This window comes from Pocillopora damicornis, chromosome 6 (assembly GCF_964200805.1).
Source record: "Pocillopora damicornis chromosome 6, jaPocDami1.2, whole genome shotgun sequence".
Lineage (NCBI taxonomy): Eukaryota > Metazoa > Cnidaria > Anthozoa > Scleractinia > Pocilloporidae > Pocillopora > Pocillopora damicornis.
In genome coordinates this window covers 16,933,873-16,960,007 of record NC_142675.1, presented here as the reverse complement: position 1 = coordinate 16,960,007, position 26,135 = coordinate 16,933,873, and the positions used below count along the sequence as shown (strand labels likewise).

The following is a 26,135-nucleotide window of genomic DNA, read 5'->3' as shown; positions in this document are numbered from 1 at the left end:
GGCATTGATTTAAAATAAAGTTGCAGTATCTTTTTTACATGGCACGCAATCTTCTGCATGAGATTAGGGAAACGGGTGGTTGATTTCCTTAATTTGAGGCATACAAATTTCGTCACCAAGACATCATTTGCAGTCACTAGAAACCAAAAAGCCCCCCCCCCCCCCACCCTCCTCCCCGAACCCACCTCCCCGAACCCACTCTTGAACAACTATAGATCAAGGCATGTAGTGCATCTGAAGGCTGCATTCTTTCCGAAAAAATGATAGGGGAGGGCGAAGGGGGGGAGGGGTTAAAAAGGCTATGCTTCTTTGAGGAAGGGAAATCGCCCCAAACATGTCAATTGGTTACTGAAAAATTGAGTACAACTTCAATACACATTTACCAGCACATTTTCCAGCTTTAAATCTAGATGAACAAATCCTTCTGAATGGATATATTGCAAAGCCTCCAGGATATGTTGCACCCAGGATAAGACTTTCTTTTTGACTGTGCCGTTCGACGATCGAGCGGGTGAATCCTCTGGATGGGAAAGTACTCGATCTCTCAGAGAGCAACTACAAAGCTCGAGGACGATCATCACTTTAGTGCCGTTGGGGCTGTGGTGCAAATTGGTTCCATAAAAACCGACAATGTTTGGATGGCGCAGTTTTCTAAGACAAAGATAAAAGCCTCATTTGCTATTAAACTTCTAGGCAGCAGGGACACAATCGTTTTTTAATCGCATGGGTAACAAGTTATGGCATTTCCGGCTCTAGGTACCATGCAAAATCTGATACAGGACACCACGCACGACATTTGATCTGTCAAAAGAACACAACTGTGTCAGAGAAAATGGTCTTTGGGTATTCATACCTTAAAGCACGTTCCTCGTCTACAAAATGCCACACGTTGTTACTGGTAAGTGGGTTACTGTACATCTTGATTGCAACCATAATCTCTGGCGATCCTTTGCGATGAAGAATGCCTCTAAACACTGTGGAGAAGCTGCCTCCTCCAATGGAAAAATCTAAATTTTCAACATCGCACTTTAACTCTTCTCTTGCGAAATCCGACTGCCTGATCTCTCGCAGAGTGTACACGGTTACATTGCGTCTCAGAAATTCCAGTTCTTTGTTTAAAGGCTCGTAGATCTTCCGAATCTCAGTACTGCCCCTCTCGTCTTCAAGTAGCCGTTGATAGATCAGCTCGTCACCTTCCCTCAGCTTTGGAATCTTCTCCTTGATCCGTCTTAGGTACAATACGGCGTCTTCAAGTTGTTTACTGATGAACGGAAGCAAGCGGTCTCGAGTAGAAATAACTTTGAGGCATTTCCGTGATCGCTTTGACATGTAGGCACATGGGTAATCGCGGAAACTGTCCAGTTTGGGTTTGTAGTGGAGCTTCTTTTTAAGTTTGGTTCCGAGCATGCTAAGTGGAGACCCTATCACCACTGATGCCAATCCTTGCCGAAGCCATGGCGGAGCAGTACTTGTTGGCAATCTTCCTCTTACTCTAGATCGTTTCAAATTTTCTCCACCTTCGTCCTGTGGAAGGTCGCCGTCCACCTCGTCCACGAAAAAAAAATCTTCTGCTACTTCGCGCATTTCTTCCTCCATTATATCATACTTTTTGCAACAATGTTGGATCAATGACACTCGAGCTCTGTCAAATTCGTTCTCTTCGTTTTCCCATTGCTCGACAAATTGGTGTGTTCTCTCTGAGACGTACTTTAACACCTCATTCTTTGTATCCCGCCATGTTTCAAGGGGTTTGGGTACTTCATCTTTGGACCATTTGCAGAAGCTCGAGATAGTTTTCTCCGATTTAAAGTACAAAGCCAGCTTCTCGAGGATGTCTTCAAATATTTTCGACTGATGCTCACTAAGTTCGTCAAATATACGTTTCTGAGAATTCTGTAGCTCCTCCATGCGTCTTAACACTCTCTTGATTTTTTCTTCTGTTTCCTGATGAGACATTTTTGCCGACTTCAGTTTTATGCTGACTTGACGAGACATGCGATCGAGAAGATCCTCTAGCCATCTGATAAATAATAATATAAAAAAATTTTTATGTCATAACTACAACTGCTAAACAATTGAAATGACAATCAATGCAAAAATTTTAATTTCTTGGAATTTTAATTGAAAAGCAAAAGTTTCCTGGGTATTAATTGCACCTCACAACAAGTGTGATGCATACCGTTTCTTTTACCTGATTCCTCAGTCAGAGACAAAAAAGCAAAATATATATTTTTTCATGACCAAAAGTATCCAAAAGCATTTTTCTATTTCAAAACTGATAATCCCCACAGCTGAAATAAATCAATAAAAAGTGAGAACTAAACAATCGTACGATGAAATCAGCTATTTACGATCGAGAGGCCATTGCTACGTTCGCACTGTCTTCTTGCAGCATTGTTTAAGTATAGAAACAACACAGTTTGACATCTTACACGTCGGATTGCTAAGCCGTACTGAAAAGTGCGTGTTTGGACATTTTTAGTCGTCCGTTTCTTTCAAGAGGAGCTTCTAGCACAGGCAAGAAAAAATTGTAATTTCCTCGTCAGCTTTACTTAATGCTGTATTTTCATCGAAGAAAAATAAAGCTGCGTAACTTTTGGACAATCCCCTACTCCTCTTACAAGATTTTGTCCGCATAGTTGTGTAATTTCACTATATCTTTTGTTTATTTATCTAAGGTGTGGGACAAAGGTGGGAATGTTTGCATAAGTAAATGAGTTATCAAAAGAATTCAAAATGGAATCTTTCATCGGGCCGTACGCTGAAAATTATCAAGGTGGTTTTCCTTGCTTTCCTTCCATCCTTAATGGATGCACCTCTGCAGACAAGGAAGAGTACTCAAGAGGGAAAAAAAAGGGCTTCAAAGTCTCAAAATTGACCATGAAAACATTCCCAACCAATCGATATGATGTTATATTGCACCGCATAAGCGATTTTAATTCACGTTGAGTTGATTTTTGCGTATATGTTTGGCTGCCATTTGGCTATATTTTACATACATTTGGAAGCTAATTTACCATATTTTGAGGTTTTACAGATTTCGTTGAGCTGAGTTACTATATTTTTTACGTTTTACAGATCTCGCTGGACGACCTTTCTCTTTATTGTTAGCAATTTCGTTCGACCGCGTGAATCGTAATAGTCAAAACAGCTCGGGCTGAAATGAGTCTGAGTCGGGCTCAAAACATTTTTATGCCCATCAACATAAACTCTGTTGTCATTTTATAGCACAGTGCTATTAAATGAATAATCATTAGAGCTGTTACAGTTACTTTCATGTAATCATCTGCATCCTACCTTAATTGATGTCACCTTAGTGACATCTTTATTCCAAGTCAACTTTGTAATCGAGCTTTAACTTCCATCTGAAGGTTTTGTCTTTGTTGTGTATTTGATACAATTTATTCAAGGCTTCAACTTAGAATTATTAGAAGTCCACCTACCTGGTATTCATCTGCAGATTATTCTTCATGGACGAGACTACGAGATTACTTATCCCTGTTATTAGGTTGCTGAAATCCTCTGTCACTACCCCATAGGTCTGAGCTAACTGCGCGGTTTTGCATGACAAATAGACAATCTGCGATTTCGGATCCAGGTTACCAAGTATTCTTGTAAGCTTTCCGACCGTATCCCTTTTCACCTCTTCGCGTTCATTGTTCTCAACCAAATCCCATTTGTTGCAGACGAACAGCGTACAGGCAGCTGATAGTGACAAATCCAAGTTGGCACTTTTCCTCAGATTTTGAGCGCTCGTGAGTAGCTTTCCTAACTTAAAAGACAAAAGAAAAATCAAGTAAGATCTAAGGAAACTGACAAACTTCTATTCAACTCTTAGTTAATTACTTCTTACACCTACGCGTGGAAAATAAGGTCTGACAAGAAATGTTTCAGCAATCCTGCGCTCGGAAATATAGAGCCAATTGCTGATGGGATATTTCGGTAAAATACCTTTGTTTACGCTATATAAACAATAGCCTCTATGTGGTGCAAAAATATGCACGGATATTTGTCCGCGGACATTATTTGTTCCAAGATGCGAACAGTTCTCCGAGAGCGAAGCTCGAGGAAAATTGTGAGCTTCGAGGAACAGATTATGTCCAAGTACAAACATAAGTGCATGTTTTAGCGCATAATAGAGGCTATTGTGTTTATTATCCTTCAAATATTTTGCAACGTGTGTGGAAAAAATTTTACGAACAGCTTGGGATGTTTTCTTTTAAGTGTTCTCTAATACGACTAAATGAACAAAAAAGTCTCCCTTCTTCTGTAACCACCACAAAACCCTCTCTCGTCTCCAATTTCATTTGAAACTAAGACTTACCGTAGTTGAAGTAAGGTTTGAAAATCGAGGGATATTGCTTGAATGTCACCCAGTTTTAGTTGGAGGATATTCGGTCACGTGGTGTGTTTAGACCAATCGCGCGCACGCCAAAATATTTGATGGATCATAAAAGGGTTATTCCCATGTACATGTATGCTGACCCTTCCCCTTCTTCCCAAGTAATACTTCATAATTTTTGTGAAGAAGAATGTGTATTTGCAATCTATCAAAAACCAATCAGCAAATTGTGTTGCCAGTTTTGATGATACGGTGAGAGCACAGTTTACCCTTTAGCCATTTGCTTTGCATCATGTAGGTTCGCTCTTATTAATTTAAAAGCTTGAGCTTGCTACGTTCAAAAATCATGCACGATTTCAAGAGCAGAGGACTTTGCTCGTTCGGCCCGTGTTTTGCAAGCTGTTTTAAGAAAATGTGGAATTCGAAAATGAAGGAAGAAACTTAAAGACAGTTTTAAATGATGGACAACAACTCGAGATCTTCCTTTATGTTTGGCGAATAACTTGCTCTGAATACTGTGTATCGTATATCGGCCGGGCGTATCGGTGAGCTAAAAAAGCCTTAAAGCTTAGGACTTACAAATCGAAAGCAACTTTAACTTTAAGAAGCGTGCTATAAAATTGGCACGGTCACCGTGTTACATCGTGCAAAGTTGTAAGCTAGATGTTAACACGTTCCTTTGTTTCTACTGTGCGAGGCAAGACAGTGCCTGCGAAGTTAATGAGGAAAGTAACTTACACGCAGCTAGTGTGTTAAAAGCTCGTTCTTTTCTTTAGCGTACTAGTGTACCGTGAGTGTGCGTTCACCTTATTCCCTGAAATCCCGTGGAGGGTCACATATATAAAGTAAGGGAACCGAAGAGCCGCACAGTGTCTAGCGACACATTCTTGTCTAAAATATATTTTGAAAATGTGACTGATAAGGATGTTTTACTCCTCTGAAAAGAAAAGACATCAGTTTGAATTGATTTTGACTCTGTATGACATTAAAGAGTTGATAAAATATGGAACCTTGGTGACGGGTTGGTCCAGCGTTGGTTCCACATAAGTACAATCAAGTGGGAAAGAAGCATCTCACCAAACAAATGAGCATGGTGAAGACCATTTCTATCATCTCTTTTTCATTTTAAAACATTGCTCGAAGCTGAAACTGAGATTTAGCACAACTGATATTTTTAAGGAATCACTGAAAGCAATGATGAAAACAGTACTTCATTCTTAGGTGTCATTCTCCTGTGGATGTGAAGCCCACTTTTAATGAACTTCCTCTAAACTGATTATTAATGATAATAGGACCGAGTGGAGTCCAATTTCGATCTGTAATCATATGAATTAATAAAAAACGAGTATGATTACGGACAGAATTGGACGACACGAAGACTTGTTAACAATTAATCAAAACTATGACAGAATTTGAGAAAGAAACTAGACGTCAGTTATCTGCTTTCATAAAAAAAGCAACGGGTAACCCAGCGCCCTATTCTGTCCAGTTACACTGGCATGACGTGTTAACTGTCCCTTTAACTGTCCTATTACACTGTCCAATTACAAGCATGACGCGTACACCGTCCTATTAATGCTCAAATCGGGCTGATGATAACCAGTCACGTTCGAGAATTTTGTTAGAGTTCTGACTAAGTTTGTAATACCCAGTGTTCCTTGTCCTTACCCTGTCGGGCTGAATTCCTCCAGCATTCGACGCACAGAGAACGTACATGAAACAAAAGGCCCGCGGCAGGTAGTTGAGAACAAAACTACTCATGACATCGCTTTCTCCTACACCAGGGCTGTCAACGATCATTACATTCTCCTGAAATTGAAACATGAATCCGTAATGAGATTCGCTGTCCTATTACTTTTTACAAGTTCCGTGGGTTATTTTTGTAGATGATTTCATTGAAATATTAATTACCATGACCATCGTTTCTCAAAAGCTTTTGTTTTCAACCATTCGTCATGGTAAGCCATTAACTTACCAAGGTTCTCTTACCTTTATCTTAATGCATTGAAACCAAAGAAACCATGGAGTTTGAAACAAGCATTTACTAGTCCTTTTCACTGAAATTATCTACGCCTCACACGCCGCGAAAGTTTTTTAGAAATAAGCAGTTTCAATCTTCATAATCTAACTTCATAGTTTATTCCATAGAGCTACGTGCAAAGGTTTGCTTTTGATCCTGAATTTCTTTATACCGAAATTTGGTCATAACTTTTTCGCTTGATCTATCAACTTCGTTTGTACCTTAAACAAAGGGTGCGGAAAGAACAGTTCAATTTTCTCGTAAGGTGCTTTCTCTCGATCTTCTTTGACGTGCACAAACTTTTCTATTTGTTCTTTGTAGGTTTTACTTCCATCATTCAATTCGTGAAATGCTGGTTCAGGAGTTTTTGTTCCATTAGGCTTGTAGTGTACACCAACCATCGGCTTTTCTGCGTATTTCAGCTCGCAAATTGTGGACGTGGTGCTTAATGTTGTAGAGGGAAGAAGGTCTTCTCCCAAGATGAGATTAATTACACTGCTTTTTCCAGCGCTAGTCTCACCTAATCAAGAGAGGAATCATAAAATAGAAGTCAATGACCAAGCATAATCGAAGCCTGGAACACGTCAAAGCAAGATCAAAAAACATTACTTACGAACAAGATTTAAGTCACTTTGAACTGGCTCATCAAATTAGTGGCTTAGTGTTAGAGCATGATAAAAAACAAAAAAAAAGCCAGGCTACCCTAGAAATTTGTGGATATTGCCCTCTCTTGCAGAGAAACATATAATAATTTAGAATAGATAATAATATAATATTCTCTTTTAACGATTACAGAAATGCAAAGGAGAGTGAATTAAGATGGCGTCCACAACGATTGTGACTGCATCCCAAGTCTAGGCCGATAAAGTAGTTATAATCATGATGAGACTGATGTCTCTTTAACTGATGACAGAAAAACACACACCTGCAACAAGAACAACATACTGATCACTTGGTTCAACATTCTTCTTTCTCTCTTGCAAAGATTTGTTCAGGTCTTCGAAGCTTTTCTGAAGTATTTCCAAAAAATCCTCCTCAAACTGATTCATGAACTGCTCAGTTCTTTTGTAAAGATCGAGTAACTTTCTACGTTTCTCAGCGTCCGATTTACCAGCATCGGAGATAACTTCATGTGTCTGCAAGTAAAAAGATCTCAATCAAAATTCTTGAAGGTAGTTAGCACTAAATACATATGATCCAAGTGAACACAGATAACGTTGCAAAACTGTTTTTCCCATAGGAGGCCGCCTGAGTTCACGACTAATAACACTGCTAATTTTGAACACCTCGAGAGCTTCAATATTGTAAATCAGCGCTAAATGTGGCATGTTTGATGAGGTTTCTTTTTTTTAGAGAAACCCATTGCAAATGCTTAGCTGTTGTTTAACGCTTTAAATAGAAGTCACTCTTTTTGTGCTTTGGACTAGCCGGGCTACCTCTCTGCGAGTAAGCACCAGTCCCCCATGACCCGCAAGCAATAAAAATTCGATGGAACACATAAATATTACTTCGACCACATTCTCAATCCACAATGATAAGTTTGAAAAAAATTCTTATTTATTTATTTATTTACAAAACTCTTATGAGGAGAGGGGATGCCCTTTTCGATCAGGTAATTTTGCAGTTGTATGAATATTCTTTCCGAGGATACGAAGACCTCAGAGCTTTAAAAAAGGACTGAAATCTTTACTATTGCTACGAGCCAATAGGTCTTAACTGTTGAATAAAAATGAAAATAAAGCTATCGATCTACAGTCTGGGAGAACCAAACGAAACAAGCACTGGGTATAGCGGTATCGATACATTCCTGCGTTACCTTATTCTTGATCACGTATTTCATGGTAATGTTTTGTGAATTTATCTCGCTATCTAACAGTTCACAAAGACTTAAAGGAGTAAAAGGCTAAATATAATTTCGAAAAATGATACCTAAGCATAGGTGCTTTGATATTCGTGTGGATGATGGCCCCCAGTCGTTCAATAAGCAGCCATTTTGGTATTTACGAGTTGACTGCACATATTTATTGGTCAATGATCGTAATGATTCCATGCAGAAGCTACGATTGTCCGTTTAGACTTCCGTGAGTTGTGTTCAGTGTTGATATTTCGTTTGAATTTTACATCATTATGATCTTAAACCATTCTTAATATTACGCACGAATAAAAATGGATAAATTTGCTTTAAAGCAGCATAACAAGCGAAACACTGTTTACTCCAACAGCCTAGATTCAGTCGGATAATTTACCATATTCTGCACAAACATCTGTGATGTCTGAAATAAAAAAGCGTCACTGTGATCACATACCTCTCCAATCTTTCGCGACGAAGTCCCTTCCAACCCTTTTAAATGTTCGCGAAGTTTGTTCTTCATCTCATCTAGTGAATTCAAGCCTGTCGTTGAAAGACCGAAAGATTTAAATAATTCGTAAGCTTTTGCTATATCGTCTATGGTATCCACTTTCTCCAGCCCCGTAGACATCATGCGTTTTTGACAAAATTCTCGAGAAGTCACGTCAACAGTAGTGTATCTTTTCAAATGGCGTTAGCTAATACCCAATGCAATTTACTTCCTTTAAAACCACTCGTAATGTTGCATTCCTCAAATTCTAGTTATCCATTTACCAGCCCATAGAGGTGCTCAACGGGTGATTCAAAGTCGCTATGCCACTAACAAATCCTTTTCATGGCCACAAAACTGTACACCTGATCTGTTAACAGACCATAATACTCTTCTCAGACAGTTGGCACTCTGAAATTTAACGGTGAATCCATCGTGAGAATCCCATTAAACGCTTAAAAAGTGCCTGTTATCCATTTACCAGCCCATAGAGGTGCTCAACGGGTGATTCAAAGTCGCTATGCCACTAACAAATCCTTTTCATGGCCACAAAACTGTACACCTCATCTGTTAACAGACCATAATACTCTTCTCAGACGGTTGGCACTCTGAAATTTAACGGTGAATCCATCGTGAGAATCCCATTAAACGCTTAAAAAGTGCCTGTATGATGCATTTATGAACTAAGTACAACAGACAGCAATTTAGTTTGCAAATAGCATAATACGCATACCGCGTCACGGTCGTTCAAAAGAATCAGTTGTTAGCACGAATCATCAGGCTGCAGCCTTCACGTAAGCGTCATTTTCACATATTAAACAGTTAACTTGACTAAACTGTATCTCACATTATTTTACTCTTGGAGGTAATGGAAAAGGTTTAAATGCAAAGATCATTGCTCCTTGCTTAAATAAATACAAAATAAGAGATTTCATACGTGACTAATTCTGAGAAAACTGTGATGGTTTTTCTGGGAATAAAGGAAGTCCCTGTCATTACACATTCGTGGTTTCTTAGCTAGTAGTCGTTTTCCATTATGTATCAATATTTCAAAATGCTGGTAAATTGATTGGCACGATGTGACAACACTTCAATCCGTAATGCAAGAGCGAAAATTAGATAATTCTTGCGTTCAAGACGAGCAAAGATTGTTTGTATGTCACGGTTGAAAGACATGTCTGTCATCACCACGAGCTGCCAGCCAATGAAATGATAAAATCTGCGACACTAATGGCAACCAGAAGCGATTTCCTAGAAAACAAAATCATCGTAAAATGTTCTCCCTCCGAGTTTGCTTTTCCGTCCATGTTTAGAAGAGAATTCTAACAACTTTCGAACGTGTGCGGTTTTCAACAAGGGATTCATGGTTGACTCGCGCCAAATATTTTATTTCATCAGTTTCTAAAGCGAATTCGCTGCTTCATAGGTCGCTTTGCATTGAACGTAAACATGACATGAAAACTTGGTTACCGTAAGTCAACACATGATAATTCTAGGAAAGTAGGTCTTGCTAAACAATCCCAAAAGTTGAAAATCCATTCTCTACTGGGCGCCGTGTATTCAATTTTGGAAGAAAAAAATGGGAGCCATCAGACAAAGATTGAATGAGGCAGATGACATCGCCGAGGTTATCGATTCAGTGCCGAATTTGAGCATTCCAATTAAAGGATGGAAAAACATCGAGGACGTGAAAGAAAGGATGCTCACTCATCTGAGCTCTCAAAATGAGGTAAGACTGTCAGGGCAATTATTTAATTTTACAAACTTAAACTTGGCTGCAAGTATCCTTTAATGCTATTCCTTTCATATGTGCCTTTCGAAAGCGATTCGATGGATGTTTATACTAAACTTACCATCACATCGCAGTAGCTTATCGACGTGGCGTCGTAAAACGAATGGCTCAGAATCTATGAGGGTTTCATGTATCATGTATAGTTACTTTCTAAGACATCTTGCAGTGACAGAGTTTTATTTTTCTTGCGCGATTAAAACTACTGCAAAGAATTCAAAGAAACAAAGAAACGCAACTTGATCCTTAAATTCAGCTCTATAATTTCATGTCTGTTCGGGTACTGATCAGTGGATCAATCGACCCAACATAATACAGAAGAATAGCTGCAGATCGCTTGCTTGTCAATTTGTACAATATATATATTAATTCTAAGCCTCAATCTGGCTCTGAACTTTTTACTCGGAAACATCTAAAGACCACTATTCTCTTTGTTGTTTTTGTTTCATGTCGTGGCTCAATGGTTCGGCCGCTTGCCATTGCTGCAATGTTATTGCCGCCAAAGTAGTCGGGCTTCTGCCTTAAAGAACTTGCTTTTAGCTTTTAAACTCACTGTTACGCCGTGTATTCAATTTTGGAAGAAAAAAATGGAAGCCATCAGACAAAGATTGAATGAGGCAGATGACATCGCCGAGGTTATCGATTCAATGCAGAATTTGAGCATTCCGATTAAAGGATGTAAAAACATCAAAGACATGAAGGAAAGGATGCTCACTCATCTGAGCCCTCGAAATGAGGAAAGACTGTAAGGGAAGTTATTCAATTTTATAAACTTTTGCTTGGCAGCAAGTATCCTTTAATGCTATTCCTTTCAGTTGTGCCTTTCGAAAGCGAGTCGATGAGTGTTTACACTAAACTTGTCATCACATCGCTGTAGCTTATCGACGTGGCATCGTAAAACGAATGGCTCAGAATCTATAAGGCTTTCATGTATCATGTATAGTTACTTTCTAGGACGTCTTGCAGTAACAGATTTTTACTTTTCTTACGCGATTAAAACTACTGCAAAGACTTCAAAGAAACAAAGAAACGCAACTTGATCCGTAAATTCAGCTCTATAATTTCATGTCTGTTCGGGTACTGATCAGTGCATCAATCGACCCAACATAATACAGAAGAACAGCTGCAGATCGCTCACTTGTAAATTTGTACAATATATGTTAATTCTGAGCTTTATGAAGTTATTGTCTCAAACTGGCTCTGAACTTTTTACTCAGAAACACCTAAAGACCATTATCCTCTTTGTTGTTTTTATTTTATGTCATGGCTCAATAGCTCGGCCGCTTGCCATTTCCTTACCTTGCCGCCAAAGTAGTCGGGCTTCTGCCTTTAAGAACTTGCTTGTAGCTTTTAAACTCACTGTCACGAGTAATCGAGCGTTTGCAGTCTTTCTCGGTCAGTTACGGTCGAAAGCAGTAACAATCAAACAAAAACTATCAAGCTCACCATACGAAAAATATGATTAACTCTGGTAATATCATAACAGTATCATGAGGCAAAACACCTGATAGTCATTTGACTGACAGCTCACCGAATGAAATTGAAACTAGTTAGGCTCAGCTCTATATTTTGTTCCGATCAGTGAAATCATAACAGCAGGCAGACAGTCAGGCTTCGAACACAAAGTGAAGTAATTACCTCAGTCCTTTCAACCTCAAAATTTATTTATAATTCATCTGACTCACGGTGTTTGCCATTTGTTTCTGGCAAGGTTAGTTGAGAATTAAACTAACAATACTGAAACCCTATTGACTTTTTTTTTTCTCTCTTTCTCCTTTCTGCTTGAAAACGATATTACCGATGCATCCAGAAAAAGAAAATAGGTGGCTTTGATGAAATGTCATGTCATTCGGCGGAACTAAGCTGTAGTGGCAGTGACCGAAAATGAAAATAATTTCCTCCTGGCACAAATAAACTCTTTTGTTGTAGTGTATGTGAAGTCTGACAGCGATAATTTATTCATCTCAGCCACTAAACAACAGGTGAGTTGTTGCTTAATGGACGTTCAAGCATCTCGTTAAAGTTTTTATACTCTAAATTATGCGTGCATAGTTAGTACAGTTATAGTTTGGTGAACAGCACTCAATCTTTAACCGAAGGTCGGCGCGGCTGCATTTGGTCAGGAAATACGTTCTTATTTTTCCCTGTGGCTTTTTTTTGGGTTTATCGTAACAGGCGGGTGCTCGTTTGCCTTTTCTGAGTGTTGTAAACTATGCTTCGATCGCCCTTGTAAAATACAGCTACTTACTTGAGCTTATATTTCTGCGCTGACACGGACGGCAATAAACACTCAGTTCGAGCTGCAAACCCATAAATTTGTCGTTTATCAGTTGTGAATAGGAATATGGAACGTAACTGATATCCTACCAACTTAAACTTGGCGCTGCATTTTTAACAAGCAAAAAAACAACTTTCCTGAATTAAGTGTAAATTGCCCAGCGGAGATATTAGCTCTTTTCTCTTTTTTGCCTAAATGTAACAATAAGTCTAAATATACTAATTTGCCTCTTTAATCCATTCAATATTTACGCATTTTTTAAAGGCCTTTAAGGTGATTTCAGAGGCACAATGGACAAGAAAAAGTCATTAGCCCTTCCAGATTATTACGCTGAGGTGGGGAGGGAAATACAGGGTCTTGACTTTCCTTGATTTATGGAAACAAGCGAGGACGACGTCCTTTCTAAAATCAAGACAAGAGTAAAAGAATGCGAGACAGAGATTACCTTGTTCTTGTAGCAGGTAAATATCTTCAATATAATACCTTACACAAACCACTGAGGTGCTTTTTGGCAATTGTTTTTTAATTATGGTAAAATTTCAAACTAATATTGATTGTTTAAGAAGGAACTTGAGATTGACTATTTGAGCAATGATCATTTTACATTTTATTTACCCTTAGGGGAGACCAGTGCAGGCAAAAACAGCCGCTGCTTTTGCCCGCACTGGTCTCACCTCACCAAGAATGAGGTTCAAGCTTGGTTGAACCTAATTCTTGGTGAGGAGCTTTTGCAATTTTCGGTTTTGAGTACAACATTTACAATTTGTGAATTGAAATATGGAAGACAGAAAAGGATAAAGATACGCTATAAAGAAAAAGGAAAAACTCCGAGGATGAAGTATCTCACCAAATCCTCGCCTAACATAGGTCAAATATCGGAATTTGTTCACGTCAAGTCTGCAAGTTTAAGAGAAAAGGCATCAGACTACAAAAAAGTGGAATTGTTTTGGCCTAACAGGTTATTATAGGTTAGAGACTCCCAAAATCATGTTTCAAGAGCTTCCTTTTATAAATATGATGTAAACTGGTAACTAAATTTCAGGACCCTATTCCAGGTTTTAACGCCGAACGATCGAAAGAAGTACAGGGAGAAAAGAACCTGATTACTCTGTTTCCACAATAGGACGGGTTCGTAGCAAAGGTAGCGGTGTGGCTTCAACTACCTTCTTTTTTTATGCTTACGGTGTACGTCGCACTTTTATAGGCTATGATAAGTGAAGAAAGCTAAGGCGTTGCAAAAAGGAGCGTCTACAATAAGAACTTTTTCCTGGGCAGCAAAGATTCCAAGTTATGATACAATTCCAGGAAATCTCGATTTCTACCGATGCCTTCATTTTAGATCACGTAATTGACTACATAGTAACTAAATATCAAAGAAGAATCAAAGAAGAATTTGTAGAAATTAGTATTAGGGGCGTTTCAAAACTAACATCACTGAATGGTCCAAACTTTACATTGTTTACGTTTTCTGAAGCTTAACTTTTTCAGCAATGAACTTTAAAATGAAACCTACTTTTGTAGATTGTCATGAAGGACACGGATGGTTTTTTTTCCGTTTTCTTTGAAAACTCAAAGTCTTTTTGTCTGTTTTTCCCACTTGGATAAATACTTCAGCTGTATTCTATTGGTTAGCACACCCTTGACCGCAGTCAAGTGATTATGCTTATATCATTTTAGGTAATTAATTTATCTTATCCTAATAAAGCAGTTGTGTAGAGCACATGGTCTTATTCACGCATTACTCTATGCTAGTACATCGAACCCTAGTGTACAACACTTTTCTTGAGTGTTTTCCCTTAACAATTTCCAGCCACTGAGACCACGTGTAGCCCACAAACTGACTTGCACCAGGGAATAACACTTTAAATCATACCAAAACGTAAAATGTAAAGACCCCTGCCCCTGGTTTTACGAGAAAAGAAAACCATAACATAACTAACTAAAACTTACTCTCACCACACATGAGTTTGAGACACAGGGCTCTTAGCAACCCCCCCTTCCCCCTTTAAATGGACTAGTCCTCTAGGGAAAAACTAGAGGGCAGGTGTTTGCAATGTAAATTGAGCAAGCTCCCTCGAACCCGATGCTTTCAGATTTAAGAGTCTGTCCACGAGAGGACCGGGTAGGCGTGACACATACCATCTCACCGATTTCGGGTACCCGTTTTCTTTCAAACTTTCACTGTTTACGAGGTCACTAATTTATTCAAGAATCCACATCAAATCACTGTGGTAAAAGGCGTAAATTGGCTCGAAAAATGCGCTTGCAACTAATTACTCTCACAGCAACAGAATGCCGAGGATTTTACTCTTATTTGGTCCAATGTTATTTCAACCTTAAGGAAACAATTTCTTAGAGTCGGGGTAATTTACTAATAGCTTCTTCCAATTAAATGCAGTTAATCATTAACTGTGTCACGTAACTATTCTAAAAAAGAAAATTTACTCAAATGAAGCGATTCTCTTTAAAGGAGACTGAAGCCAAAAATTGAGTTAACTTTTTGACAGCCAAAGAGACGAATTCTTGATGTCAGCTGTTTTTTGTTCTAAATGTTTCTTCCCTCTGAGAGATAATTCTTGAAAGTTTGTATTTTTGCACTGTTTCGGCTTTCAAACCATGGGCACCAATTTTAAATCAGATGTCTTCGGAAAAAGCTTGTGAAGTATGTTATGGGGACCACTTGAGACCGTGTTCTTGTATCGTTTGGCCAAATTGTATCACAAATTGTCTCCTCGTCGCCCCTTTGTCATGAGTGGAATAGAGCCGTTTCAGTTCTTGACAATTCGAACTGACATATCAACCTAGCGAAGAACCTTCTCAGGAAGAGAATGAGTTACATATAGTCGGATAATTTACCATATTCCGCACAAAATCTGCTTTGCCTGAACTGAAAAAGTGTTATTGTGACTACATACCCCCCAATACTTCGCGAAGAAGTCCCTCCCAACCGTTTTAAACGTTCACGAAGTTTGTTCTTCATTTACTGAATTTAAGCCTTTCATTGAAGGACCGAAATATTTAATTAATTCGCAAGCTTAAGTTATATCGCCTATGGTATCCACTTTCTCCAGCTCCGAAGACATCATGCACTTTTAACAAAATTCTCGTGAAGTCACGTCAACAGTCAGTGGTTTATTTTTTTTCAAATGGCGTCAGATAATACCCAGTGTAAGGTTACTTCCCTCAAAACCGCTCGTGATGTTGCATTCCTCAAACCCTAGTTATCCATTTACCAGCCTATGGAGGTGCTTGAGGGGTTTTTCAAAGTCGTTGTTAACTCGACTAAACTGTATCTCACATTGTTTTAGTTTGGGTTTTCATGGAAAATTTTTTAATGCAAAGATAATCAATTGCTCCTTGCATTGTATATGTTACTAATTCTGAGAAAACTGTGATGGTTTTTCTGAGAACAAGTTCCTGTCATTACACAGTTGTCAGAGGTACAGCAAAGTAGAAAGGATTTTCAAGTCTCTTTTTGATCGCTGTCATTTGTGGTTTCTTTGCAAATAGTTGTATTCCAATATGTATCAGTATTTAAAAACGCTGGTAAATTGATTGGCACGATGTGACTCTACTTCATCTGTAATGCAAGAGCGAAAATCAGATCATTGACTGCTTGCATGTCACGGTTGAACCAGATGTCTGTCATCGCCACGAGCTGCTAGCCAATGAAATGATAAAGTCTACTACACCAATAGCAATCAGAGACGATTTCCTAGAAACTAATATCATCGTAAAAATCATTGTTATCTCTCTTCGCTTTTCCGTCCATGTTTGTGAAAGAATTCCAACAACTTTTGGTCGTATGCGGTTTTCAACAAGGGATTCACGGTTGACTCACGCTTAATAACTTTAAAATGTTTGATTTTTGTAAGTAGAGAAAGAACACATGTTTATGTCTAGGTTTTAGTTCTTTCAGAGGCTGATTAGACTTTTATTATACTTAAAATCAGCCAGGGATTGGTAACTTAGAAAAGCAAAGCCGTAACGCTAGTATTTTCGCCCCAAATATCTATGTTATCAGGTTCTAAAGCGCCCTTGCTGCTTCAAAGGGTGTTTTGCATTAAAAGTATACATGACGTAAAACTTTGTTTACCTAAGTCGTCACATGATGATTCTAGGAAAAATTGCAAAGTAATCCCAAAAATTGAAAATTACTCCGCTGCTGGGCGCCGTGTATTCAATTTTCCACAGTTTCTTGTAGGAATAAAAAAATGGAATCCATCAAACAAAAATTGGATGAGGCAGATGACATCGCCGAGGTTATCGAATTAATGCAAAATTTGAGCATTCAAACCAAAGGATGCAAAAACATCGAAGACATGAAGGAGAGGATTCTCGCTCATCTAAGCTCTCGAAAAGATAACCGCTTGGCCTGCAATGAGGTAGGATTGCCAGGAAAATAACTCAGTTTTTTAATAAATGAACGTGGATTCACTGGGTTTAAGGGTTTTTTGTAATGGTTCAATTTAGACATTTCCGGCATAATTTTATAGCTAAAGCGTCGTTGTTAGCCCATTGCAGTTGATGTGAAATGCATGGGTAAGCTAGCAGTCATATCCATTGTCTATCCGCTTTACATTTACTCCTTATCTTACCGTTGCATTAGGTTCTTTTGCACAGCCTGGTTGCATGTAATGAGCTTGGGAAACATTGCTGCTTTAACAAACTTGTACTTGGCAGCAAGTATCCTTTAATGCTGTTCCTTTGGTCTGTGCATTTCGAAGCGAGTCGATGAATGTTCCGAACTTATTATCAACACATCGCTGTAGCTCATCGACGTGGCATCGTAAAACGAATGGCTCAGAATCTATAAGGCTCTAATATATCATGTATAGTTACTTTCTAAAACGTCTTGCAGTGACAGATTTTTACTTTTCTTACGCAATTAACGCTACTGCAAAGATTTCAAAGAAACATAGAAACGCAACTTGATCCTTAAATTAAGTTCTGTAATTTCATGTCTGTTCGGTTACTGATCAGTGCATCAAACGACCCAAAATAATACAGCAAAACGGCCGCGGATCGCTCGCTCGTAAATTTGTCCAATATTTGTTAATTCTGGGCCTTATCAAGTTATTGTCTCATACTGGCTTCGAACTTTTTACTCAGAAACACCTAAATACCATTATTCTATTTGTTATTTTAATTTCGTGTCATGGCACAATGGTTCGGCCGCTTGCCATTCCTGCCATAGCCTTATTGCCAAAGTAGTCGGGCTCCTGCCTTTGAGAACTTGCTTGAAGCTTTTAAACTCTCTGTCACGAATAATCGAGAGCGTTTGTACTCTTTCTTTATCAGTAGTCGGTCGAAAAAAGTACCAATTACAGCGGTGCTATCACACTAGCCACAAGAGTAATTGTGGCAATATCATGACGGTATCATGTGGCAAAAGACCTCATAGTCATTTGGCTGACAGCTCACCGAATGAAATGGAAATTAGCTAGATTTGGGGCTCAGCTATATATTTCTGATCTTTTTTCTTTCTGTTCTGATCAGTGAATTCACAACAGCAGGCAGACAGTCAGGCCTCGAGCACAAAATGTAGTAGTTATCTTAGTCCTTTCAACCTCAAAATTCAATTGTAATTCATCTTACAGTGTCTGCTATTCTTGCAAGGTTACTTGAGAATTAGACTAACAATAAACCCTATTTGACATTTTTCTTTGTTCCTATCTCCTTTCTCCTTGAAAGCGATTTGAATGATACATCCAGAAAAAGAAAATTGGTGGCCTTGATGAAATGTGTTGACATTTGGCGGAACTAAGCTGTAGGTAGTATATAGAGGAAATATAATGAAAATATTTTCCTCCAGGCACGAACATGTTCTTTTGTTATAGTGTATGTGAGGTGTGACGGTAATAATTTACGCATCTCAGCTCTCGAACTTTCAGTTCTTATTAAAACAGGTGAGTTCTTGGTACATAGACGTTCAAGCATCTCGTTAAAGTTTTTATACTCTAAATTATGCGTGCATAGTTAGTATATGTAGTGATCTGTATTAATCTTTAACCGAAGGTCGGTGCAACTGCATTTGGTTGGGAAGTACCTTCCTATTTTACCTGTGGGAGTTTTGGGTTTTCGTAATAGGCGGGTACTCGTTTGCCTTGTCCAAGTGTTGTAAACTATGCTTCGATTCCCCTTGTTAAATACAACAACTTACTTGAGCTTGTATTTCTGTACTCACACGGACGGCAGTAAATACTCGGTTCGAGCTGCACACCCATACATTTGTCGATTTTAAGTTGCGATAAGCGGTAATATTAACTTGGCTGCCTGGCATTTTTAACTCTTAGGTTATTTCGGGCAGCCAGCGCCCCTATCATTGTCTGTACTATTATTATAAATTTTTCTTTCTTGTATATTTTGGGGTGAAAAAATAAAGTTGTTGTTCTTATATTAGCTTTTTTCTCTTCTAGCCTCGATATAAAAATTAGTCTATATATACTCATTTGCTTCTTTAACCCATTCGATATTTACGCGTGTTTCAGGCCTTTAAGGTGATTTCAGAGGCGCAATCAATGGACAAGAAAAAGTCATTAATCCTTCTTGATCATTACGCTGAGGTGGAGAGGGAAATACAGGGTCTTGACGCTACCTTCCTCGATTTACTGAAAACAAGCGAGGGCGACGTCCTTTCTAAAATCAAGACAAGAATAAAAAGAATGGAAAACAGAGATTATGTTGTTCTTGTAGCAGGTGAATATCTTGAATATAATGCGTAACCCAAACCACCGAGGTGCTTTGATCATGATCATGCAGAAAAACAACGGGTGAAACAGTGACAGAAAGAGTATCAAAAATCTACTTGGCCAGGACGTTTCTAAGTTTATTTTTAATAATTTGTTTTGACAAAACTGTCAATTAGGGTTTATCGAATTCTTAAGCCGGAGAGTCTATTTATGTGGCGACTTGTGAGGCTCTGACCTTTAAAACCGGAAAGATTACGTCGAATAACTCGAACTCGAGTATTTGGGAGAAACACTTTATGACAATTGTACTTTACTTATGGTAAAATTTCAAACTAATATTGATTGTTTAAGGAAGAACTTGAGATTTAAGATTTGAGTAATGACCATTTTGCATTTTACTTACGCTTAGGGGAGACCAGTGCAGGAAAAAGCAGCATGTTGAACCTAATTCTTGGTGAAGAGCTTTTACCATTTTCAGTTCTTAGTACAACATCTACAATATGTGAATTGAAATATGGAAGAGAGAAAAGGATAAAGATACACTATAAGGAAGAGGGAAAGGCTTCGGAGACAAAGTATCTTACAGAATCCTCGCCTTACATAGATCAAATATCAAAATTTGTTCACGTCAAGTCTGCAAGTTTGAGAGAAAAGGCATCAAGTTACAAAAAGGTGGAACTGTTTTGGCCTCACAGATTATTACAGGTTAGAGAATCCGACGATCGTGCTTCAAACCATACTTTTATAAATATGATGTAAGGTGACACCTAAATTTCAGGAACTTTTTTGGAGCTTTAACGCCAAATGGTGAGAAGAATTACATGGAGAAAATAAACTTACTTACTCTGTTTCCACACTAGGACGGTGTTGTAATCGTTGACAGCCCTGGCGTCGGGGAGTCTGACATTATGGACGATATTGTTGTGAACTACTTGCCAAATGCCTTTGCTTTCATCTATGTCATCAACAGTAGCAATGCCGGAGGAGTTCAAAGAGATCGGGTGGGTAATTATTGATACTTTCTGTAGTAGAGCCAAATCCTTTCAACTCCTCACCAGTGCTCGATCTATTTTTTAAACCATGATTTTTCTAGATAGCTCAAAGAGCTCAAAAAGCTATCTCATTAAAGCTCTATGTGTTGATTGAATCAATCTATACAGCTTGTTTCCTCATTTGTTAGCTTGTTCGACTTCTGCACAAAACGAGGGAACTCACAAATGAACAGCAAATGGAATTCTCACCAAACTGCACTTTGTTCGTTTGCAATAAGTGGGACACAATACCAACCTCAGAGGGAGATGTGGTCATAGCGCACATAATCAACAAGTTGAGTCAGTGTTTGCCAGATGTCGACACAAATACTCAAATTATCCGCATTTCAACTACTAAAGCTCTTGTGGCCCAGAAGTATGGAGTCATGAATTCAGAATTTGCCTCACTTACAGACAAGATTGGCTGTTTGGTTTCGAAAAGCATCGAAACAAGACTTGAACAACATTGGAGGTAGTTTAGATCATTTCTAAATGTACGTTTATCATGAAGCTATTATTTATTAGGCAAAAACCACCTCGTTCAGTCATGGCCTGTCATCAAGATTTCTTTCTTTTCAAAAAAATCACTGCTATAAACGAAAGTAATTTTACAAGTCTACACTTCTTCCTGATTGCTTAAACACTCCTCTCAACGGGCCTGCTGTGTCATTTGTCACAGTTCAAGCCAAAGAAGTTTAAGGCGAAAGAAGTCGCATCCAAGGGGCAGTAACTGAGGGATAGATAGAGACCTACCCCTCTGAATTTCCATACAACAAAAATGCGAAAATGATAGAATCTTGCAACATTCCTTTCATGACGTTATGCCTCTCTACTAGAGCAGCTACTCTCCACCCATCTCTTGCAAATATATGAGAAATAGATGCATGGACGGCTACCTTAAAAAACCAGGGGCCTTTCCAAATTTTTCTCAGAGAAATCGGGAAAAAATGTGTACCTGTGGTATAGAATTAAAAAACATCCATCTTCCTTGTACGTTCAACTGGTAACTATATTTGATTCTTCCTTAATTTGTACAGCTGGCTAGATCTTTTGCTGTCTCGAATAATCTGGCTGATGAGTACATTAATAACAAATATCTCCACTGACCATGTAGCTGCAAAAGATAGATTAAATGCTGTGATAGAGAGGCTGAAGAAACTTCAAGCGGAACAGGAGTCATCGAAGGAGGCAATGACGCGATTTCTTGAAACAAGCACTTGTGAGGCCATCAAAACCTTAATCGACTACCTTCAGACTTCCCAAGTGAAAGAGAGATTTTGCAAGTGGAACTCTGACGAGCTTCCAGCTGTCGAGAAGTCATGGGAAGTTACTCAGGCTGCCCTTGTTAACCTTCTTCAAAGAAGATTACAGATATTTATTGAAGAATGGGAGGAAGACGAGCAAATGTTTGCAAAGGCACGGAAATCAGTCATCCAAGAGTTCCTCGAAAAATACAATTATCTGGAGAGGGAGCTTCGCAACGTGGAAGTCAATGTTTCACAAATACAAGTACTTGTTGAAGAAGAAACGGCAGGCGAAAGTGTAGAGGATCACGTTTTCAACAGCAAGTACAACTTTTCGCTTCCATTTGAAAGTAAACTTTTTCTTGGAGTAGCGATTCCTTTCATGGTTCCACCTCTTCTTGTTGGAGCTGCGTTTGCTGTTCCAGTAACACTGCTTCTTCTTCCAATGGTGGGAATTAAATCTATTGCCGACAGCATCAAAGAAAGAAAAAGGCAGAGTGCATACAATAAAGATCGCGCTGAGTACGTGCGAATCATGGCACAAAAGTTTTTAGGGAAGGCTGCAACCTTCGAGGCACTAAAGCCACTGGTCGAAGGGCAATTGGAGCTAGCTGTAAACACCCTGAATGACCTGCAAGCGAGAATCCCCATGCTTGTTGAGGCCGATGTAAAACTTTGTCAGCAACTTATGGAGGAGGCACATAGCAAGAAGGATTCTGAAGCTCGCTACAAGCCCTGTAGAGACAAATGCTGCCGTTTGCGCGGTGAGCTCGCGTTGTTTGGTTCTATGGAAATCTGGTGCATGCGGCTCTCCTGGGATGACCTTTCTTGGGATGTCAGCGAGGATGTCTACTTGAAGCGACCAATGGAACCTGGGCTCTACCAAGGGCGCATTTCCAAGGGCAGGTACTCATCAAGTAGCCAAGTAACCTTTAAAGTGTACAGAGACCTGCTAACCAGCAGCAATATCATTGAGTGCTTGGCAGACGAAGCAATCTTGAGGTACAACTTAACTAATAAACAAACAATTTTTAATCAAACACTCAACTAACAAAACAACCTTGTTTTTTTTAGGATTCAGAACACGCGTTATGCTAGTAACACTTCGGTATTCTCCCTAAAATACCCAAGTCACTTTAATAGATGTGTTGAGCTATTTTCCCTGAAACATGACACTTGTACGGGCATTCCTCGTTTAACGTACAGTTCTGTTCGATTTAGTCTAGAATTAATTTTTACCGGTGCAGTGCCCTACCAGCCAAGCTAACAAGCCAACAGAGAGCTGGTCATTGTGTTGATTCGTAATAAACCGCCATCGCAGAGGTCATGGGTCCAAATCCTGTACAGGCCTAAATGTTTTCAGGCCTTATTTTCACTACTGCTTGAGTAGTGTTCATTACTGCGAAGATCGCTTTCATATTTATTTCCTGAACAGCAGTTTACATGTATGATTTTCATATGTTCACAATTTTTCAGAAAATATTTTCCTACTTTCACTACTCATTTTGTTGTCACTCCTGCCACGTCCAAAGTTGAAAGTTGTTCACATATTTCTTCTGTTTGTTGTTTACTCCACAGGAGGCTTCGCCATCCTCACATTGTCCAGTTTTACGGTGCTGTTTTTAGAAAGGTTCCAAGAGGTTTAGAAGCAGCCTTTGTAGCCGAGTGTCCAGGAGTTGATTTAAAGAAACATCTGATCGATCAACCCAGAAATTGTCCTGCGAAGAATCCCGTGGCAACGGTGGATGTGATTCGCTGGGCAGACCAAGTCGTCGAAGCACTTATGTCGATTTACAGCATGTTTGACGGATGTGTTCACGGTGACCTTCGGTTAGAAAACGTTTTGGTAGGGAAATATTTCATTTTTTAATAAAAAGTTTTGTTTTACATTGGTTTCACACTCAAAGAAAAAAAATAGTAAATTTAAAAACTATCAGAGTGCGGACACAAATATAACTGTCATAAGACTTCCAAAGTCTATGACTCGCAGTAAAATAAAGGGTTGGATTATTTCTCTCTCCCGTATGCACGGAACTTTTCTCGTTCAAGGACTTCCGCGTCACTGTTTTCAAACTTAGTTTTATGGGCTGTCTTTAAGTACATTTTGATCTCGACTAAGCCAGGCCAAATAGCTTGCAATTAGACCCTCACACTTTTGAAAAGCTAAATCAATAATAACTGCGAAGTGATCATTTCATGTGCATCTACGCTACTATCATCTATTGCATAACTTGCTCTTATTGCAAAAAGCCATACATTGGTGAAAGGGGAAGACGACTAGGTGATCGATTCCGAGAACACCTTCGCGACGTAGAAGGAAATGCAAGGCAAATCCAAACCAGTCGCTAGACTCTTGATCTCCCTAATCATTCTAAACAGCATATGGCAGTTTTGCGGCCTTTCCTTACATCTAGGGAATTCGGGAAGCCGAAAAATTTTAGAACAAAAGTTTATCTCTCAAAACGGCGCCCTTAATCCCCACGGTATCAACGAGCACTTTTCATTCAACTAATGAAGTAAGCTATTAAACTGCCTACGATGGCCAATTTACGTTATGAACTCAGTTGCCATTACCAAACTACCCTGTTATACTCGACCACCGATGCAGCGCCACAGTTCTGTAGAAACTTACCCCCTTTATTCAGTTATATAAATCTATCTCATAACATCGAAAAGCAGATGAAGATGTAACTGCTTTGTTCATAAGTAAGTGTGTTTCAAACAAACTAGTGACCTTTGCCTAGTCAGAAAGTGGAATAATACTCAGTTTTGTTCTATTTCTTTAGGTGAGATCCAGTGTACTCTTAAAAAATGCTAGTCCACTAAGACAAAACCACTATTTATTGAGTTTCTTTTTATCATCAATTTAAATCATTTTTTTGGTATTATTTTACATAGCTTGATGGTCCCAATGTCCGTGATATTAAGCTGAGCAACATCTCCCTCAGGAGGCAGCTGACCATCGAGCATGGATCAAAGTGTGATGCATTTCTTCATCTTCCGCCAGAAGCTGTGCGAAATAGAAACTACAATGCCTCTTCAGAGATCTACTCCATCGGGATCTTGTTCTGGGAAATGTGGTACGGCAAAGAAGCCTTTGATGATTTAAAAGGTAAGAAGATGGAAGAATTTTTATCAGTTGTAGAAGGAGGCCATCGTCCCGATCTTGGAGGTCTCACAACTCCGACATCAAATCGGTGGGCTACTCTCATTTCTGGTTGCTGGGAAAATACGGCCTCAGAAAGAAAAAGCCTCGCAGATTGTAAGTCAACTATTATGGGAATTTTAGCTAGTCAAAGATAGAGCCTATCCTGGAAAAAAAACAAGATGCTTCAACTCGGTGTAAAAATAGACTTAAAATTCAAGAAAGCATTGAAAGCAACTCAGATTGGGCTGGTTAGCCTCAAACCCTGAAGTTAACTATAAACTGGGGAAGTTACAGTCCTATCCTTTGTATCGAATAATAGACATAATCTTTTAAACAAAAACAGTCTCTTAATTTTGATTTGTCGCCTTCCTTTGTTCTACATTGAATTTTTTCCCTTTTTTGGTTTCATTTGTGTTTTAAACCATTTTTAATTGCTTCTGTGATCGGGACTTTTTTTCGCACCATGTTGGGCAAGTCCATAAAATTAGTAGTTACTTCATAACTTTTCCCTAACTTGTCAGATCCATTAACCTTACCAATACCTACTTTTCAAGTTTCGGATGTCAGGAGTGAAAACTGTGGTACAAAGAAGGTTTTTCCTTTCTGTAACGAAAGTTCGAAAGTTTCTTATCATGCAGTGGTGAGGTTATTCAATTAAACTTCAGGAGCTTTCGATCCTATACGTAGGATGCTAAGTAACTGTGTGTTTTATAACTAATTCTTGTTGTCACCTTGTGGTGAAAGGGTGGCACATGCCCTTTGTTTTCCTAACGCATGCTAGTATCCGAGGAAACTCTATTGCAATCGCCATTGGGAAAGTTATAAAATATTAGGAGGTAGTTTATCCTTCCCACCACATTAGGGCGAAGAATTTTTTTATCCCTATTTTCTGCTCTCAGTAATTACTTTTAGTTCAATAAAATTTCCAATGAGTAAGTTTGAAAAATTTAGTTTTAAATTATCTAAAACGATCAGCTAGTGAGAATAAGCGACACCAATTGCAATTTGTATCTTTGTTTATCACACTTTGAAGTTCTCGCTTTTAGAGTAGTTGATTTAAATTAATTCTTGAGCTATAAGGTGTAGACCACAAACATATTTCTTATGTAGTACGGAATAGTGATAAGAGATTCTGAAGGAGTCTGATGTCTAGAGACGCTAAGTTAATTCTGTTGAGTAAAATAGTGTACGAAAAGATACAACGCTGTATAAAAAAAGCAACAGATAGAATAAAAAAAATGTACTAGCTGAA

The 26,135-nt window shown here is 38.8% G+C and overlaps 2 protein-coding genes across 6 annotated transcripts in view; one reads left to right on the top strand and one right to left on the bottom strand.

The window, feature by feature from the left end:
• LOC149044243 (uncharacterized) overlaps positions 1-11,966 on the bottom strand; it is a 13,861-nt gene extending 1,895 nt beyond the window's left edge. Inside the window, exons 1-8 of one of the 2 annotated variants that reach the window (XM_089209879.1) lie at positions 11,790-11,966; positions 8,669-9,309; positions 7,288-7,498; positions 6,584-6,882; positions 6,011-6,151; positions 3,444-3,772; positions 854-2,020; positions 384-651 (exon numbers count right to left, since the gene is read on the bottom strand). In XM_089209879.1, coding sequence (XP_089066005.1) covers positions 384-651; positions 854-2,020; positions 3,444-3,772; positions 6,011-6,151; positions 6,584-6,882; positions 7,288-7,498; positions 8,669-8,845 — 2,592 coding nt within the window. In that variant the 5' untranslated portion in view covers positions 8,846-9,309; positions 11,790-11,966. The remainder of the gene's footprint in view (positions 1-383; positions 652-853; positions 2,021-3,443; positions 3,773-6,010; positions 6,152-6,583; positions 6,883-7,287; positions 7,499-8,668; positions 9,310-11,789) is intronic. The other variant, XM_089209880.1, reaches the window with a different exon arrangement.
• LOC113684635 (uncharacterized) lies at positions 9,944-26,135 on the top strand. 4 transcript variants are annotated; one of them, XM_089209888.1, is made up of 10 exons: positions 9,944-10,430; positions 12,301-12,472; positions 13,033-13,229; positions 19,260-19,467; positions 19,870-20,165; positions 20,321-20,461; positions 20,641-20,963; positions 21,529-22,737; positions 23,314-23,581; positions 24,634-26,135. In XM_089209888.1, exons 4-10 carry the CDS (start codon positions 19,290-19,292, stop codon positions 25,036-25,038), a joined length of 2,820 nt encoding a protein of 939 aa, XP_089066014.1. In that variant the 5' UTR covers positions 9,944-10,430; positions 12,301-12,472; positions 13,033-13,229; positions 19,260-19,289; the 3' UTR covers positions 25,039-26,135. The 4 variants fall into 4 exon arrangements, with proteins under 4 accessions (XP_089066014.1, XP_089066013.1, XP_089066012.1 ...); XM_089209887.1 differs by lacking the exons at positions 9,944-10,430; positions 12,301-12,472; positions 13,033-13,229 and adding an exon at positions 16,863-17,153 and having other exon boundaries at positions 21,529-22,641; XM_089209886.1 differs by lacking the exons at positions 9,944-10,430; positions 12,301-12,472; positions 13,033-13,229 and adding an exon at positions 16,863-17,153.

Coding starts and splice junctions, on each gene's coding strand:
- LOC113684635 (XM_089209886.1), top strand. CDS start 16,983: ATGGAATCCATCAAACAAAAATTGGATGAGGCAGATGACATCGCCGAG. Junction 20,166..20,320: donor GGCCTCACAGATTATTACAG/GTTAGAGAATCC, acceptor TTTCCACACTAG/GACGGTGTTGTAATCGTTGA. Junction 22,738..23,313: donor GCAGACGAAGCAATCTTGAG/GTACAACTTAAC, acceptor TTTACTCCACAG/GAGGCTTCGCCATCCTCACA.